Source organism: Micromesistius poutassou (genome assembly GCF_964030765.1).
Source record: "Micromesistius poutassou genome assembly, chromosome: 8".
Classification (NCBI taxonomy): domain Eukaryota; kingdom Metazoa; phylum Chordata; class Actinopteri; order Gadiformes; family Gadidae; genus Micromesistius; species Micromesistius poutassou.
In genome coordinates this window covers 11,143,178-11,161,417 of record NC_140278.1, presented here as the reverse complement: position 1 = coordinate 11,161,417, position 18,240 = coordinate 11,143,178, and the positions used below count along the sequence as shown (strand labels likewise).

Here is an 18,240-nt window from a genome sequence, read left to right as displayed (position 1 = left end):
CACCATGAAGTGTACAAAGCCCACCTCCACAGGAGAAAACGACGATCACACAACTAACAGTGATTTCACATTAAAGCTTTGGCTGAAGGTTTAAGGTTTATTTTAGAGCAATATAACAAAAATCAAATCATCCAATGGAAATGCTATTAAACATTCATCGCCACCTCCTAAAGCTTATACATCATAGCACTTTGGGGATCAATTAAATAGCTTAATACAAGGAAAAACATTGGACATCAATACCATCTACCCTGATGATTCATATTTATACATTTAAATTACACAAACAAAGACAAATGAGATGCTTTAAACACCACCCATTATAAATACCCTATGTGTGATAAGTGTGCCTCAATCAGGCAATAGTGCAATGTTACAGTGGTGGAACATAACTGCATGATCAAAAATCTAATGAGAAATCAAAACATGGATGATGTAGCAGAATTGCTGAAGTGCTTTAGTAGAATGTTGGGTGTGTGCATGCGGTCGGGAGGAGCCAAAGAGACATCTGGTCTCTAAGCGACATGGCGGAGCGAGTGCAATCCCATAATGCAACAGCCCCGGATCAGGGCAGCGATGTTGTACACCGGAGCACTTCCGTCCACACCGTGTCGCGAGTAGAGCCATGCCACTGTTGGCAGCACGGGGGCCGCCACGGCCACCAGATCAACCAGAAAGCTTTTGCTCCAGTAACGCTTAACTTCCGTGCCCAGCTTAGGCGCCTCCCTAGGGCCCCCCTCGCAGACATCGAAGTCCAGCTCCTCCATGAACCTGTGACCATCTGCAGGCTCCGCGGCGGAGCACATCCCGGAATCAGTCCAGCTTTCGGGGCTCTCTGTGGGGACAGGGCTTGGTGTGCAGTCCGTCAAGTCGGGGGTGGTGGTGGCATGGGCAGGTAAGGGAAAAGGGGTGAGAAGGTCTGCATCTCCTTGTCGGCTGACAGAGGCATCTCCAACCATTCCTCCATGCAGCTTTAGGAGCTGATGGAGCAGAGCCTGGAGGTCTTGAGACGCAGGTGTCATCTCCGTCTGCATTTCCTTGTTCTCAGCCTTGGGAGGCTTCGTTGAACTGGATGTTCTCACGTCAGCAACGGAGAAGGGATTCTTCGGAACGGCTGTGGATGCATTTGATTTATCCACCAGCTTATCTTCCTCCAGCAGAGTGGACACGCCGGGACCCTCCCCGGGCCTCAACTTGCAGCCAATGTCCTGATTGAAATCCACAGCGGTGGACATCAAGACCCGCTCCAAAATGTCCTCTCTGTTGGCCATCTCATCGTTCAGCAGCAGCCCACTGTCGGCCATTTGTTCAGCCGCCTGGTCTCCCAATGCCTCCCCAACTGCTTCTTCAAGCTTGGCCTTCCCGTCTCCACCAGGCATGTCACACAGGAAGTCCATGCTCTGGTCGTCCATAAGGTTGGATCCGCTCTGGGCTAGCTCCATACTCTGCAGCAGGGACTCCAGTTTCCGGTTCTGGATGTTGATGTCGATGAAGTACTTCTGGATCCCCTTGTCCTTCTCCATGAGGCTGCTCTTCATGGTCTCAACCACCTGACGCAGTTGCCTGATCTCTTTGCGGGCCTCCTTCAGGGACAGCTGCGCCTCCACGCGGTGGCACTCCTCCTCAATCCAGTCCTCCCGCATCCTTCCCAGTTGGGATTTCAGCTCATCTACGTCAGCCTCTCTAAAAATGCATTGTAAACACACCAATAGAGTATACACAACATTCCTAAAGGAATCCTCATGGTAAGGATCAGTCATATGGTTAAAGCTGCTGTATGCAAGATCTGAGAGTAGTAAAGGGTGCAACATTTTAAAACTTAACCAAAACACACGCCTCTGACAGGCAACATGGATTCCAAAAAAACAATAATTTGTCACAAATGAGCCGGTGGTCGTCAAGAATCTAAATTGGCTCATACAGAGGTAGGCGCAGTGAACCAGAGACTCAAAGTATTTCAATCACAAATAGAGGACAGATGGCTAGGCCATTTCAAACAAAACTACACTATAATAACTTAAATCTTACCTACTTAAAATCTTACCTTCAGCAAAATGCATAGGTTGTCAATTAATGACACTCTATGATGACAGGTCTTATCCGTAGGGAAATCCTATACAACATGAAGTAAATAATTACGGCTACTGGCTGAAGTATTTGAACTAACCCACCTGTCATGAATGATGGTCTCTGACTCCATTAGCTTGGTCTTCAGGTGTCTGATGTTGACCTCCTTCTGCTGTAGAGGAGTGAGGTACTGCTCGGGGTGAGGGGCCATGATGCCATGGTTGTCTCCACAGGAGTGGTAGCGACCCAGTTTCACCCGCCTGGTGCAAGAACCAACATATATCAGATTGGCAAAATAACAATGTGTAACTAAATTGGATTGTGCTGTTCAGAAGGAATGTGTTAATTAGTTGTGTTGGATGTGAACCATATGCTCCACGTTTGCTACACCTTAGCTTGTTGCAAGCTTTCACCCCTAATCCAAATTAAAAAGCATAGCCCTGACTGACTCTGCATGGCCACATTTGTTTCAAAACCAAACATAACTTATACACACTACAGAGAACACATGGTCACTTTACTCTTTAGGGTACAACGATACAATGATACAGTCACAGCAGAAAAATCCCAATAGTGTTAATTTGGCTCACAATGTAAACATCCAACATGCATTCACTGCAGATTCCATAAAAAGCCAAGTGAGTTAACGCTTCAAAGAAATGAACAGTGGACTGATGAAGGGATTATTTTTGTCTATTGAGGGGCGGGGTGGATTTGGCTGACATGCTAAAGAAAGGAGCAAGCCTCTTTCCCTTCACCATTTCATCACAGCAACCTTGCAAAATGTGGTGCCTGTGGCGAGTGTTCTACATCCACACCAGAAATAGCTCAACCTTTCAGAACACGGCTCATGAGGAACACGACACTGAGTGCGACAAATGAGACTATAGGAGATATAGTCCAAAAAGGGATGAGAGGGAAACATGTTGCAATTCTGTCAACGGTTGGATTATATAAAACAGTGCTGTCAAATTGACTATTCAGTCACAATTGTGACCACATTACAGGATGATCTCCGAGAGGGGAATTCAAGGCTGAAAAACATTGGCTAGAAACGCAACGAGTTCAGTTCCATTAGCCATCCACTGAAATATTTATAATCCTTTCTACTCCCATCTCGCAAAAAAAAAAAAGATAAAGTAAAAAACAATTACCACAAGTACACATTTAAAATTACAAAACAGTCACTTGGGTCAACAACCGGGGACAAAACCCAGACATTTGTCCCATTAATCCTGACTGCACACGCATCGCTGATATAATCCCAGTCAGATGTGATCAGGGGATGTGGGGAAACCATACTAATCCCCAACATCCACGCACACTACCCCCGTCGGCTTGTGCTGCACAGCGCCCACGCAAAATATGCTTTACTTTAGAGGCTAGAGCACAAAGAAGAAGGCTTGGGATTAAAACAAAAAATAAACAATGACATCATGTCACTTAAGGCCCTGTCTGACATAACAACCTCTTGCCTTCCATTTTCAGTATAACCGTTGAGTCATGACGGCGTGTGTGAGCACCTGGGGACGGGGCTGAAGTTGCTGCTGCTGCTGCTTGTGGTGGTGGAGGCGCAGGCCCTGGTCGGTGTCCGGTATGGGGCGAAGAGCTCAGAATCCTGATTGGCTATGGAGCTTCCTGTCGGCTTAAACGCTGGGAGTGGCCTTATGCGAGTGGTCCGACTTGATGAGGAAGACATGGAAAATAAACCGGATACCCAGATACGCTAGAATGCCATGCCATAGCAGCTAGTACGTAGTGGGGAGGACCTAGTCAGATACATACCTGCGAGGAGTCTTCTTCCCAGCCAGGCTCGGGATCCCGCTCGCCTTCTTCAGGCTGCGTGCACTGCTGGAGGAGCTGAAGTCTGCCTCGCTCCCTGCAGGGGTGAAAGGCAGACCTCGTGAGCACATCGTCAACAACCCAGCTCGCCAGGACCTTTTTTTTTTAAACAAAGCCTGGACATGGTGGTAGACTCTGGATGTCTTTACATCCAAACATTTGCACTGTTCAAAATAATCATCAAGCGGGAAGGTGCATCTCATCTTTGGCATTTAAGGAGCAACTTTTCAGGAGTATAATTTTCATAGCTCATGCAAGTGGCTAGTTTCATGTCAAGTTTGCCTCACCTTGCAGCCAAAGGACCCTTAGCATTCATTTATAATTGATGGAATATATCAAATATCAAGTAAAGACCTGCTTAGAACACAGCTGCACAAGCATCAATGCAAAGACAGAACTTACCTGAATAGCACCTTTTGTCATTAGATAAAACCATAGTGCTGGTGAGTGTGCGAAACAGAACAGTGAAAAGATAACCAATCCTCAATACTTTGTGATTAAACTGAACTGCTCTCAAGGTTAGCTTTCACAGAAGTAAACTCCCGGTAATCAGCCTAATTGGCTAAGCCCTGAACATTTTCCTCAACCAATCAGGTTACTTCAGATGGTTGCTGATATATAAGGAATATAATATTTGTTTAAGTGTCAGGTATAGCATCTTGTTTTTTCATGACAGTGTAGTTTCATCTGCTATCTTCCGATATTCCAAGTAATTGCATTTTGAAAATTAAATATTGACTCAAAATGGTTGGACAAAGCACAGATATAGAGATACAAACTCAATTTCATCACAATATTGCTTTACCTTCCCTAGAATGTGTCGACACGTGTGAAATAAACAGCTGTTATTGTATGGATTTGTGGGAAGTATTAGGAAATAGCTTATATGCAACCGATGGTGCACATAAATAACGTCAACCTCAGCATTAAAAATAAAATCTAATTAAACAGATCATAAAAAAGAAAATAACCAAAATTAAGCAAAACAATTCCACAACACACACTCCCATGGTAAACAAACACAAAACACATCCCAAACCCTCCATCCGTTCCTTCACCTTTGGCTGCCGTGGCGACGGGCCTCTGATGGCGCTGGTGGCGGGTAGACCCGGCTCGCTCGGCGCTCCGCTCCGCCATCAGCCTTACCCTCTTCACGCCGGGCTGGCGCTGGCGGGCCGGCGGGGGAGACCCAGAGGGCCCTTGCTCTGAGCCTGGCGGGGTTTTAGAGGGGGGTACACGTACAGGGGTCTGATATTGAGTAGTGGGGCAGCCGCTGTCATCGATTGTACACAGGCACACAGACAGTGATAGCTGAGAATAGGCACGGCAAGGAAGGCCCACGCAGACAGCAAACTGGGCGTCTATGGATGGGTCGATGGGTCGCCATCTGCAGCGGATGTCACCGTGGTGGTCACACTGCGTGACATGAGTGCATTTGTCTGTTTGTGAAACGCAGGAGGCCAATATTATCTGCTGCCTTTACGGTCTTAAACAGAAAGGTCTGCTTGCATAACGTGCTTGCACTTCTGTATTTTCCTTCTGAGTTTAGTACGGGTAGGAAAGTGCCAGTATACTATATGACATGGAGATGAAGTGTATAGTGTCGATGTGGACTGTAGAGAGACCTTTGTGTCAACATGGTTATCTGGTGTTGAAAAGGGGCTGGATGTGGATGGAGGTCTCACCGGAGCAAAAGCTGTTGGTGCTTATGGTTCTTTTGGAGCGGTCGGAGCTCAGGTCGCAGTCCTTCCCCTCCTCCTCGGAGGTGGGGGACTCCGACACAGGGGACCCGTGATCCTTGGGCCGGAAGGGATGGAGGACCAAGCGGGGTATACGACTCCGGGGACTTCCTTTCTCTGGTGACTTCTTTTCCTGTTGAAAACATTAATAACAACAACAAAATATGCAACATGAGCCTGGTTTAGAGAACAATCGGGTTGAGGAATAATTTGAATAGAATGAGGACTTTTTGCTAAGCAATTCAGAATCAGAAATCAATTCAATACATTGAATCAGACTTAACATAAACACACCTCATATTCCTGGAAGGGTCCCATTGTGGTTCAAACAGCGTGGTTCCTAGGGATTGAACACACAACCATTATGATTATGCTAATGATGAGTGCCTGTACTTCTCTGTGAACATGCATTGCTCAGGCTTGGCGGTGGAGTCATGAACAGGCTGGACTAAATGGAGTCTGAGATCCATGGCGCCACATACTGCGCGGCCATGCAGTCGCCTGGCACAGATGGCACGATCACTCGTCCAACAATGACCGCACCGCAGTGAACGCATCCTGTGACGTGTGCACCCTGCACGGGAACGACAAGTGAACTCATTGTGCTTCCATCTCAGCTCCCGGCCGGTGGCGTTCCTGGCCATTCTGGCACCCTAGTCGAGATCTCCATGGCTTTAATGGTTTCTGTACAAGTGCTCCGCTTCCTTTAACGTGTTGTAAACGACGCCTCTCAGCATTCAAGGTACCCCCCCCCCCCCCCCTCCCCCCCCCTAATCGCATACACAACCCCCACGGCCGGTATGATGTCATCTGCAAACCTGACCCATCACTTCTGAACGTTTTGGTGATTGTTTTACATACTCTTTCGTATTTTGTATTCCTGTGCCTTGGTTACGCTCCTTTAAAGATCCTTCAAAGACCCCAAAGCAAAGAAGACATGCTAATGGATGGAAAGGATTTGACTCCCTGGCAGCTTAAATATTATAATAAATATAAATATTTCAGCTGGGAAGCTTCTGAAAGATGACACAGGTACAGGAATACAGGAATCAGATAATGCTTGCTAATAACCCCTCAACCAGCCCAGATTAAAGGCATTGCGCCTCACTGCCTGTCCTACGGTCTGCATTTTCGTAGATAAGGCGACCATCAGACGTATTCTCGTGGCTGTTCTTGTATTGCTGCCTGGCACACTAGCCCACCAGATTATGCACAGCCAGTACTGAACACCCCAAACCATGCCCTAGCAACCAACTTAGCAACAAGAGGACAGCAGAAACTGACTCAACAACTCAAAGGGGGGGGTTCAGGGCCAGTCATTTGCACACGGTGTGGTATTATCCTTAAAAGGTTATTTTTAATTTTATAAATACATCAGCGGAGGTTGATGGTATCAAGCGGTTTAAATTTACATATATTTGGAGCCAATAGGGCTGAGAATAAGAGACTAACACATAAGAGATAGGAATACTAACTTTTCCTGAATCGAGATATGCATTTTTCTTCTAGATACTGAACGAAACATGCCAATGTATGCTAGTATTAATGTTGTTTTTATTACACTGTCTACAGCGGGAAACTTCTGCCTCCAGGGCAGCGATGGGCGATGCCCCTTGGTCCGGGCTAAAGCTGATGAAGAAGGATTACGTAATCCATGTGGTCTTTTAGGTAGACTATCCGCTTGACTCCAGTCAATGTTGATTGGATACCCACTGAGTCACAGCCTTAGCTTAATCCTGGTTGCATTAGCTGCAATTCACGAAGATTCACACTTTGCTCGGGTTTAGGAGCTAAACAGGGCACAAAGTGCAAATCCCTTTGGGGATTTGGAATGCACATACTTACATACTTACTAAATGTATTAATCTGGAAGGGAATACATCTATTTTTGAATGGCCAACCACTTGCATACCGTATTGTTATTGTTTACACTTCACATTACATGTTAAGTTACATGTTACATATGTGTCCTGTACAATGTAACGACACAGGTCGATACTGTGTAATAAAGGATGTAGCTACATGTTACAGCATGCACTTAATAGGTTGTAACGTTATGGATCAGCATGTAAATACACTGTGTGGTTAATGTTTGGGGTTATGCTTTTCCATAACGTTATTATATTACATGTTTTTACAGGTTGTTACATTGCTTATGACATGTGTAATTACACTGTAACATTGACACTAATATAAATTGGTAAGTATAGGAACGTCATCACATTAGTGATCTTTGATGAACATAAAATCTTCCTTAAAAAAATGGTAAAACTAAAATCCCTAATCCCTACATTATCTCAGTAACTTCCTATATGTGTTGCTCCATACTGTAAAACATGCTCGTTGGTCCTTTCAGTCCAATGTTAAATGATTGGCATGTGCTATACATAGCCCAACAGTGGGTGCTGTCCAGCGACCGGTGGTGCTGAAAGCACATATGTTCAAACTTCATCTGCACCCGCCCCGCCTGGGAGTCTATTTTAACTGCGCCACGTTGGAAACACAGATCTTAATAGCAATCTCTGTTTCAACGTTATATGCCATATTAAATGGTTTCATTGCAGGGTAATATTTGGCTTTTACTGATGAAAAACAACAACAACCATAACATCAACCACAACAACAACAACAACAACAACAACAACAACAACAACAACACACAACCCGATAGAATAAGATGTGTATTGGATTCGATAAGACAAACAAACAGATAGATATATAAAATCAAACGATTGTCATTTAAATCAAAATCTTGCCTGGGTGTTGGTCGAAAATCCCACGCGAGTCTTAAGGGATGCGCGCATTGATCAGGGATGAATCGCCGAGACCGACACATGCACCCACACCCACACACTGCTCGGTGTATTGATGTCGAGCTGAAGCTGGTGTGTGCAGGCAGTACAAGAGCAGGACAGCCAGAACAGACCTATGACGGCGCACGACGAGCGACGTGGGGATGACTACCACCACCACCACCACCACCACCCCAAGACGGTTACATAACACAGACATGGTTAACCCTCGCCTCTCCTCTCCCCTCTCCGCCTCCAAAGCGAGATGACAAATTCTGAAACCAGGGCGTCAAAAGACCTTACTCATGGCCAGGGATTGCGTCATTGGTCATATGTGTGTGTAGGCACCGACCGTCATGACTGTTTCAATCTAAACGTGTCCATGCAGGGTTCATCATGAAAAAATCACGATGTTTGATGTCTCTGTCTAAAAGCAGCAAAGGACATCTTGCTGACATCAGTTATATGGGCCGATGGTTATGAAATTATAGGTGGCTGCCTGACGCTACTAGGAAGCTACGGCACGCGTAGGCCTACAAATAACAGAAACATAGGCTAAAATCCCAGTGAGCGCAATATCTAGGCTCACATGATACAAGTCCATTATTTTACATTTTAGTGTTCAAGATCTCAAGCAAAGACTGCAGCCTAAATGAGTAGAATTCAAAAAACTTCGGAGCGCCGCTGATCCTTCATTGTGTTGTGTTGGCCCACCACTGCCCTCTGGTGGAATTATATTCACAATGTCATGCAATGACATATGACAATGGGTCGTTTATTTCCCCGGCCCAGTCTTTGTACATGTAGCCTAAAATACAGCATAATGACTTTGACTTTACAAATGACTTTACAAATGTGATTCAAAACGATAGGCCTACACTTCACTTGAAGGCTGAAGATAGTGATAGTTTGCTCATAAATGACAATGCTGCATCATTGCAACAGTTAAAGTAACGTTAAAACGTGTAACTACAACTATTCACCACTAGAGGTCTGTAGAGACCATGAAAAACATTGTGGCTCTTTTCGCAACCAATTGTCCATAGTTAGGACATGCCCCGTACCATATTCGCTTGTCTGATTGGCCTCGCCCTTGTTCTAAAAATCACCTGGCTGCTAATTTTTCCCAATAGACAGAATTGCGACAAGGTTTTTGTTTTTTTTAACAAAACAACTTGCTCCGTTTTGGTGAATACTTTTCCATAGTAGCTGGAGTAGGCTAAGTGTATAGGCCTACTATACATATGCTATTCTTCCTGGCTTTTGTTAAGATCAGGATGGTTACATTCATTCAAGTGTAGGCTACTGACCGGTGCCGACCTGAACATGTTATTTCGGGGACTATCATTGCAATCCGTATCCGGCGGTGTTAGCCTATATTAAAAGATCTGGGAAGTAGTAGATGATTATATTTATTTACACATGTTTAGAATAGCCTCGTCCATTCTTAACGGCCGTGTAGGTCCGGTCGGTTTGCATCGGTCCTGCCGGCAGCTCCTGGTCCGGTGGGCGTGTTCCCCTCGACTCGATCAGCCAGCGACTCAGTCGATGCTCTTGCGCGAAGTCTGCAGAGCGCCAGCACACTTTTCAAGTGAGACGAGAGGCGCAAAAAAGTGAAGCAGAGCTCCGTCTGGACCGACCGCGCCGCGCGACTCTCCCGGTTACGCGGGTTACTCAAAGACTTGTTGGACTTGAGAGTTTTTCTCCTCAAATTCTTTGGGACGTTACCAACCATGGACGCATCTCGAGTGGTGACGGTTTACTTGCTCTTCGTTTTCCTCTGGAATATACCATGTTTTCAGTCCGCGGCTGTTATTTCTCCTTCCACGCAGAGGAGGAACAAGGGAGGCAGAGCGCCCCATCCTGAAGCGGAGAGATCATCCAAGTTGTTACTGCGAGAGATGTTCTCCTCTTCTCCCGTCACGGATCATCTCCGTGAAGACTTGAAGTACGCCGTGGTGCCCCACGACTATATGATTTCCATATACAGGACCTATTCCGCCGCGGAGAAACTGGGACTAAACGCCAGCTTCTTCCTCTCCTCTAAATCTGCCAACACCATCACAAGTTTTGTGGACCGTGGAGCAGGTTGGTTTGATTCAATGGTCCGATTTCATCACAAGCGTTATTTGTGCATGTTATGTATTGTTTTGGTGTAGGCCCATTGTAACCGAGGAGTCTGCACAGTAGGATTCATGTTTTTTCTAAATCGCCCATGTCATTAGTTATGATATACAATATTTGTTAAAACCAAAGAAATACACAACATAATTGAGAATTAATAACACAAGTAGGCCTTTACGCCAAACAGGAGTCAGTCTACACGTTTATATCTCTTCGAATACATCAATTAGATGGAGGCCTATTTATTCAAAATGAAGAAATTCATCCGAAATAAAATCTATAATGCACCTAAATGCTAAGATGCAAACATATTTACAAGAAATTTGTCATTATGAATTAAAAACGACGGTCGGTCCAGATAGCCTGCTCTTTATTGAACCGTTGAAGCGCGTAAACTTTGCTCAGCATTATGTTATATTATATTTCAATTGACCCTCGAGTAACACGACAGTAAAACCCTAATTGAGCCTTTCTCTGAGTGAGTTATAAATCACCGTCCCTCTACACCATAAATAAGGCCGAAAAACATTTCCTCATCCAGATAAACCAACTGAACATTTAAAACAGTTTGTATCTTTTCAATATTTTGCACAATGGCCTATTACCCAGCTTTACTGAAGAAATTATCAAATTAATAAAAGGTAGTAATGCCACATTGTCTGGTTAAATCCCCCTTTGAACCCAGTGCGGCGGACCACGTTGACACACACAGTGGGTGGGGTGGTGTGAGGAGCAGGTGTTTGGGTCAGTTAAATGTGTAACCAAGTGATGGGACTGAACAGAGTAAGCAAACACAATCAAATAAACAGAAACCGAGCCAACAAACAGGGAAATAACACCCCGAGTTAATCTTTGGACAAATTAACGCTAAATAAAGGCAATCTTTCTTTGCGTCCACTTCTATTAAAAACCCCAACACTGGGCTTTGGGGAAAGTTTGTTAAACGACGTGATAGAAAACCAGCGAATTTCTCCTGGGATTTGGATTTCATGCGTCCCCGGCTTTGACCCCTTGATGGTCCCTGCGAGGTTTGCTGGGCATCGAACCGCTGATTGGAGTATATTTTAACTCTATGATGATCTAATGGAGAGTTCATGTCATAACATATCAACCAGTATCTTTCTCCTATAATGGCCCAGCTCCGCCGATGACACCCTCAAAACGTCAAGTAAAAAAACGAACGAAAGAGTACTTCCTTCGCTGTGAAGTGGTTGGGTTTGAACGGCGCGCCTCCCCGTGCGACCGCCACTTTAATTGCGGAACACAATATTTGTCTTCCGTTCTTTTTTTTTGCTCCTTGGTTTCGTTTGGGATTTCATCACATTTTAAAGTGTTGCATTACAGTAACCATGCAGAATGACCGTCGACGGAGAGAGGCCAGCTTGACCTATGTATGAAGAGAAGGCATTGGCCCGTATATTTTAGTAGCCTATAGTTACCCACCTTTTACGCACCAGCTTGCAATGGGCGCGGATTGATTTTAGGTGGGAACATTTTTGTTTATGAAAATAACATTACTAAGAGAAGTCGCGTGTCCAAAATGATGGAAAAAAACAACAACAACCCAATTTGAAAGGAAATTCAACACGATGATGGTCGTTGGCGTCCAAAGCTACCCCCCCTCTCTCTCTCCCTCTCATTCACCCTCTCATTCACCCTCTCTCTCTATCTCTCTCTCTCTCTCTCTCTCTCTCTCTCTCTCACACACACACACACACACACACACACACACACACACACACACACACACACACACACACACACACACACACACACATACTCTATATGCTGATGTCGCCTACACACAAACACGTGCGCGCTATCCTCTCTCTCTCTCGCCTTCTCTCTCTCTCTCTCTCTCTCTCTCTCTCTCTCTCACACACACACACACACACACACACACACACACACACACACACACACACACACACGCACGCACGCACGCACGCACGCACGCACACGCGCGCGCGCACGCACACACACACACACACACACACACACACACACACACACACACACACACACACACACATATATATATATATATATATATATATATATATATATATAGGCATAACACATTTATAACACATTGAGGTTTCTGTTTAAACACTCTGTAGATTGTATCTGAGCAAAACACATATTTAGGTCATAGGATACAGAAAACAACCTATATACCTAAATAAAGTTTTGCTCTCTAAATTTAGCTCCAAACGTTAATTGTTACAAATATATGAGGATTTATAATGATATATACATAATGATCATCACAGTTTTAAGTTTAATACATTTAATACATATATAGTCTTGAATTGTTTGACCAGTTTTATGCAACTCCAAATGAAATGTTTGTAATTTGGAACATAATGACATGTCAACATCTCCGTTGATAGATTTACGTCGCAGTTTAACGCAGAGTCAAATTATCCGATTAGAATATATATATATATATATATATATATATATATATATATATATATATATATATATATATATATGTAGGCTGTAAAGGTCTATGTATTCTTAACTAATTGAACTCGGAAAAAAGCTTTAACCACCGTGTGTGTAGTTCAGAAAAATCAGGAACGGCCGGATCTCAAGCACACTCGATGAAACATTTAAAGGCCCTCGGGGTATTTACAATAATAAGGCATTAATGGTGTAGTTGTGCTGTTCTTTTGACTCGGCGCTAGTTATCGTTATGAATGTCCCCCGTGTTTGTTCAACAACTTGTTTTAAAACGTGTTCCAACAAAAATCGAGACATATTCTAGTAGGACTAATCTGGATTTAAGTACGTCCCAATAATTTAGCATGGCTAATACATATTAAATTGAATTGTGAAATTATATAATAAAAATCATAGAGTGAAATTAACTTGTGGCATGAACAAATGTTTCGACTCAGATTGTTATTAGAGCAAACACTGAATAAAATCCAATGATTAGACTCTTTCGTTTTTTTTAAGAATAGGTATAGGCTATAGGCTAATTGAAAACAGGTTTAGTAGCCTATACCAATAAGGTGAGTCCTATAATTTGAACGTCTTTAAGTTGGCTGAACAAGAATCTTGACACAAACTTCTTATAAACTTATTCTGCCATTTAAAGGGGTAGGCTATAATTCAGATTGTCAAATAAAAAAAAATCAGTAGGCCTATAGGCCTATTGAAAATATTCCTAGCTGTCAATGCGGGGTATTTTACGCTGAAAGTAGCCTACGCCTGCTGTAAGGGTTTAATGTCATTGGATTTGCTTGATTACATTGAATAAGAATAATAGTAGCTTAGATTATGTCCGGCTTCTCATGGATTTAATAAAGCGAATCATTTAAGGTCTGGTTCCGGAAAGAAAGATAAATTAATAGGCCTATCGGCCCAGTTATCCGACTTCCAAATACATAACGACGTCCACCATGCACAGGCGTTCTATTTTATTATGTTAAATATGCTTCCATTTGATCAAGCAGTTAAGCGTTAACTATGTGGCATAATCCAAATATAAGATGTGATCGGGCCTTGGTAAATCTCGCCCTCTCATGTGGGAATGCCCCCCCCCCCCCCCTCCCCGCTGAGCACTGTACACTCTAAGTGAATCTGACTGCAATTATTTCTCTCTTTTATCCTGCAGACGATCCTTTGCACTCTCCTCTGCGACGACAACGCTATCTGTTTGATGTCTCGGCTCTTTCAGACAAAGAGGAGCTCGTCGGAGCGGAGTTGAGGATATTTAGAAAAGCGTCCGCGGAAGTCCAGGTCCCAGCGACGGGCCTCTACGACCTCCAGCTGTACCCGTGTCGCTCGGACAGACCCCTGCACTCCAGATCACTGGATCCGCTGGATTCCAGAAAACCGGGATGGGAGGTTATGGACGTGTGGGACATGTTTAAAGGCCATCCGCGTTCCGCCGCGGGGAAGCCATCGCCGCTTTGTTTCCAGCTCAAGGTCACCCTCGGTCGGTCCGACACGGAGGTGGACCTTAGGCAGCTTGGCCTGGACCGAACCGCCCGCCACCAGCAGGAGAAGTCCATCCTGGTGGTCTACACCAGGTCCAAGAAGAGGGAAAATCTTTTCAATGAAATGAAAGAGAAAATCAAGTCGCGGGCCTCGGGCAAGGAGGAGGAGGAGGAGGAGGAGGAGGAGGACAGGGGCCTCCAGTTAAAAGCCCGCCGCAGACGGAGGACTGCTTTGAATAACCGCCACGGGAAGAGACACGGGAAGAAGTCGAAATCAAGATGCAGCAAAAAGGCGCTGCACGTTAATTTCAAGGAGCTCGGCTGGGACGACTGGATCATTGCACCCCTAGATTACGAAGCGTACCACTGCGAGGGGGTGTGCGATTTCCCCCTGAGGTCGCACCTGGAGCCGACCAACCACGCCATCATTCAGACCCTCATGAACTCCATGGACCCCAACAGCACGCCGCCTAGCTGCTGCGTCCCGACCAAGCTCAGTCCGATAAGCATCCTGTACATCGACTCGGGCAACAACGTGGTGTATAAGCAGTACGAGGACATGGTGGTGGAGCAGTGTGGCTGCAGGTAGCTCTGGTGGGGTCAGAGGTAAACATCGGTGGAAGATGGCCCCACGTTAAATGGCGGTAAAATATATATTTTTAAGTCGGCAAGCATGCGCGTTTCCCCACACACAAGTACAGAAAAAAAGCTCACCACGAGGCGATTGTTATATAAAACACAAAAGGGATAGGCCTACAAGGCGCCGTTTGCTATTTATTCAGACTGATCACAATCATTGGAATGACACGGAATGACACGACACGTCCCGACACATTATCAACTCGGGGAAAAAAAAAGAAACCATCAACAAATGTGCTAGTTTCCCAAATGCCCCCCAGACATGGATTTAACGAGGTAGGCATATACAAAGAGTGATCGTAAGTATAGGAAGAGGGACAGAAGGAACAGAAAAGTGAGCCAGGATCAGAAGGACATGGGAACCCGTAGGAGCCTCTCGCCAAGGTTGCGTGAGGTCCAACAATGGCTGAACGATGCACCTGTTCGTGCCTTCGGTGCCAGAAGAAACCGGGGCTGGCCTGTTTGTTGCAGCTCTCTCAGTCGACCCAGCGATGGCTGTAACTGCCACGGCCCAGCTGGGGACTGTCCCGCTCGCCCGATGTGCCCTAAACCGGCTGGCCCCGAAGGGCCCAGCTCCACATTCTACTGGACACACACACGTTGGTCTGACTCTGAGGAAGAGAAATAGCGCAGAATGCCTTGAAGAGATTCCCCCCCCCCCCCCCTATAGGGATTTATTATGAGCTGTCCATCCCCAGGTTCCCAATCAACGCCAGGCCCTTTCTGAGGCCTACACAGACGACCGTTAGTCTCGACATAACGGACACAAACCATGATGTGCCTACATTAAAGTGGAAGGGTTGTTGTGAAGACAAAGTACTGGGTGCACCACGGCTGCCTTTAGACGTTCCTGAGACAAACACTTGCTCAGAGTCGGTTTCTATACTAAATGCACTTCCACATCTAACTGCGTTAAAGTCACGCGGTTGTTCCTTTGAAAAGAATGGCCAAAAGAAAGACTCGAGAGGAGATGATATTTAAATGCACATTAGCTTTTAATGCACTGCTGTTCATTGTTTTGAGCTGTAAATATTTGTATAGTGAAAAAAAACTTTACCAAGTGCAACTAATGAAGAAATGAGAAACGTTTCTTTGTAAATATATAGATGCACTCAAATTGTTAAAATGTCTATTCTATAATTATTTTATTATTTGTGGTGTACAGAGTTCCCTGATAATCGTATATGTCTTACATTAATAAGAGTAATTTAAGGTGTATTCAATATTTTTTTTGCAGAGGGTGGAAATACCATTATTAATGTCTACCTCATAATCGCATAGAGGATCTGAGTTTTGAGGTGCATTCACCTAAAGTGTAAAGAGTTTTTTCAATGCTATATAAAAAAAATAATCATATATATTCCTATATTATTGGATAACATTTCACCCCATTACTGTACAAATAAAGTCCAATTGAAAGAGCAAATCCACCCTCCTTGTTCTTCCGATCTTAAGCTCCACCCTCCTTTCTTCTAGCATCCAATGGGCTGTGAGCCTCATGACTGAAAATACACGTGGTTTACAGACACAAAAACATCCGTGTGTGGTTGGTTGGCTATTAGTTATGGATCGGATTTATTCAAGACCCTGGCCAGTTTCGATACAATGAAAAATAACATTGTAATATTGTCTTTCAATACTGAAATCAGATGTGAAGAATGTTATCTTTCATCAATGTATTTGTGGTGAGAAAGAAGTAATGACTATTTGCTGTTCTTTTGTTTTTTTTAGTTACTATGACTGTTAATAACAAGATATGAGATTCTATTTGTACATTGATCGTTTGTGTTCCAGTCCTATATCTGCATATTAAACAGTCTTTAAAAAATAATCAAAGTCATCAATCTAACTGACTTACATGTTCTTAAGTTGCATTTCTTAACCTCATGGATCTTCCAATGGGTAGCCTATCTTGTGCTATTTAGCTAGTACAATATATTTATCCAGAAAGAGTTTTCAAACTTTTTACATCATTCAAATGACAGTATATAATCCCCAGTGTGTCTGCAGGGTCTGTTGCCTTATGCTATGAAAGCAAAATATTCGATACCCGTCTTAGACTATTTACTCTCCAATCGCAGACAATGAATGTCATTGTTCAGTGAACGTCTGGTTCAGAACCTTTCAAAAAAAGCTATGTAAACATATGGTGACCATCCAAGCAAAAGGAAATACAAGGACTGTCACTGATATGTTACTGAATCCATGAACCACAGCTATTTCCCAATGAATTAGCCAGCCTGGGTCAAGTTTACTTAACACTTTAATGTTTCCCAATCTGTGTATGAAAAAAAAGGAACGTTTGAAAGCAGGGATTGCTTCCATATAGGCTATCGACCTTGGCCTGGAAACAATTAGGAAATAGCTTTGAAATGTTATATGTTGTCCAGGCCCTTGTACAGTATCATGTCACTCCCCACATGTTTGCTAGGGGAAGTGGAGGATGCTAAGTGCACTCTTTAGCAGTCATGCAAATGGCTGACACAACAACCATCCCCCTGAGTATAACCAAATGGCCCTTCAGGCCATGTCTATGTGGCGGATGGAGGGGCATCACCAGGAAGCTATGCGCGGCTGCTACTAGCGATGCCCTTTCCTCTCCCCGATCTCTGTAAGTGCTGGGGGTTTTGTCAAAGAAAAAGCCAGCTGTACAAAATCATTGTGGATGCTTTGGTGATTATCCCAAATATAAATTACTAATAAACTACTTGTGCAGCCTTTGAAGGAGAACTGCAAAATCCATGATTCTGTTTCATCTATTAGCCTGTATTAACGCAATGGGGGGGGGGGGGGGGGGGGGGAGAACAGAGATATGAAAAGTACCACCAGGTGACTTTACGGAGTAAACGTTTGATTTATATTTATTTGACAAGCTCCTGGGTCTGTTGGGCACTGAAATGAGCGGAAGACTGAATATGGGGAAACAGTTAAATGGTGATGAAAGGGAATGGAATGCTTTGTTTACCCCCAGCACAATCCCTCACTTTTACATTGAACCCCTCTCTAAACTCCTTCTTCATATGAACCACGTTGTCGTCTATCTGCTGCGGGCTCATTCAGGGAGGGAGGGAGCGAGCGAGAGAG

At 44.3% G+C, this 18,240-nt stretch overlaps 2 protein-coding genes across 2 annotated transcripts; one reads left to right on the top strand and one right to left on the bottom strand.

Annotated features, from left to right (window-relative positions):
* Positions 1 to 515: 515 nt before the first annotated feature.
* On the bottom strand, positions 516 to 4,345 carry sybu (syntabulin (syntaxin-interacting); the record flags this gene model as incomplete). Its single annotated transcript, XM_084472403.1, has 5 exons — positions 516 to 1,683; positions 2,172 to 2,327; positions 3,591 to 3,760; positions 3,849 to 3,946; positions 4,312 to 4,345. The coding sequence occupies 5 exons, from the start codon at positions 4,343 to 4,345 to the stop codon at positions 516 to 518; spliced, it is 1,626 nt and encodes a 541-aa protein (XP_084328529.1).
* Positions 4,346 to 10,121: 5,776 nt separating this feature from the next.
* gdf6a (growth differentiation factor 6a) lies at positions 10,122 to 15,854 on the top strand. The gene is made up of 2 exons (XM_084471556.1): positions 10,122 to 10,528; positions 14,193 to 15,854. The coding sequence occupies exons 1-2, from the start codon at positions 10,174 to 10,176 to the stop codon at positions 15,104 to 15,106; spliced, it is 1,269 nt and encodes a 422-aa protein (XP_084327682.1). The 5' UTR covers positions 10,122 to 10,173; the 3' UTR covers positions 15,107 to 15,854.
* The last annotated feature ends 2,386 nt before the right edge of the window (positions 15,855 to 18,240 follow it).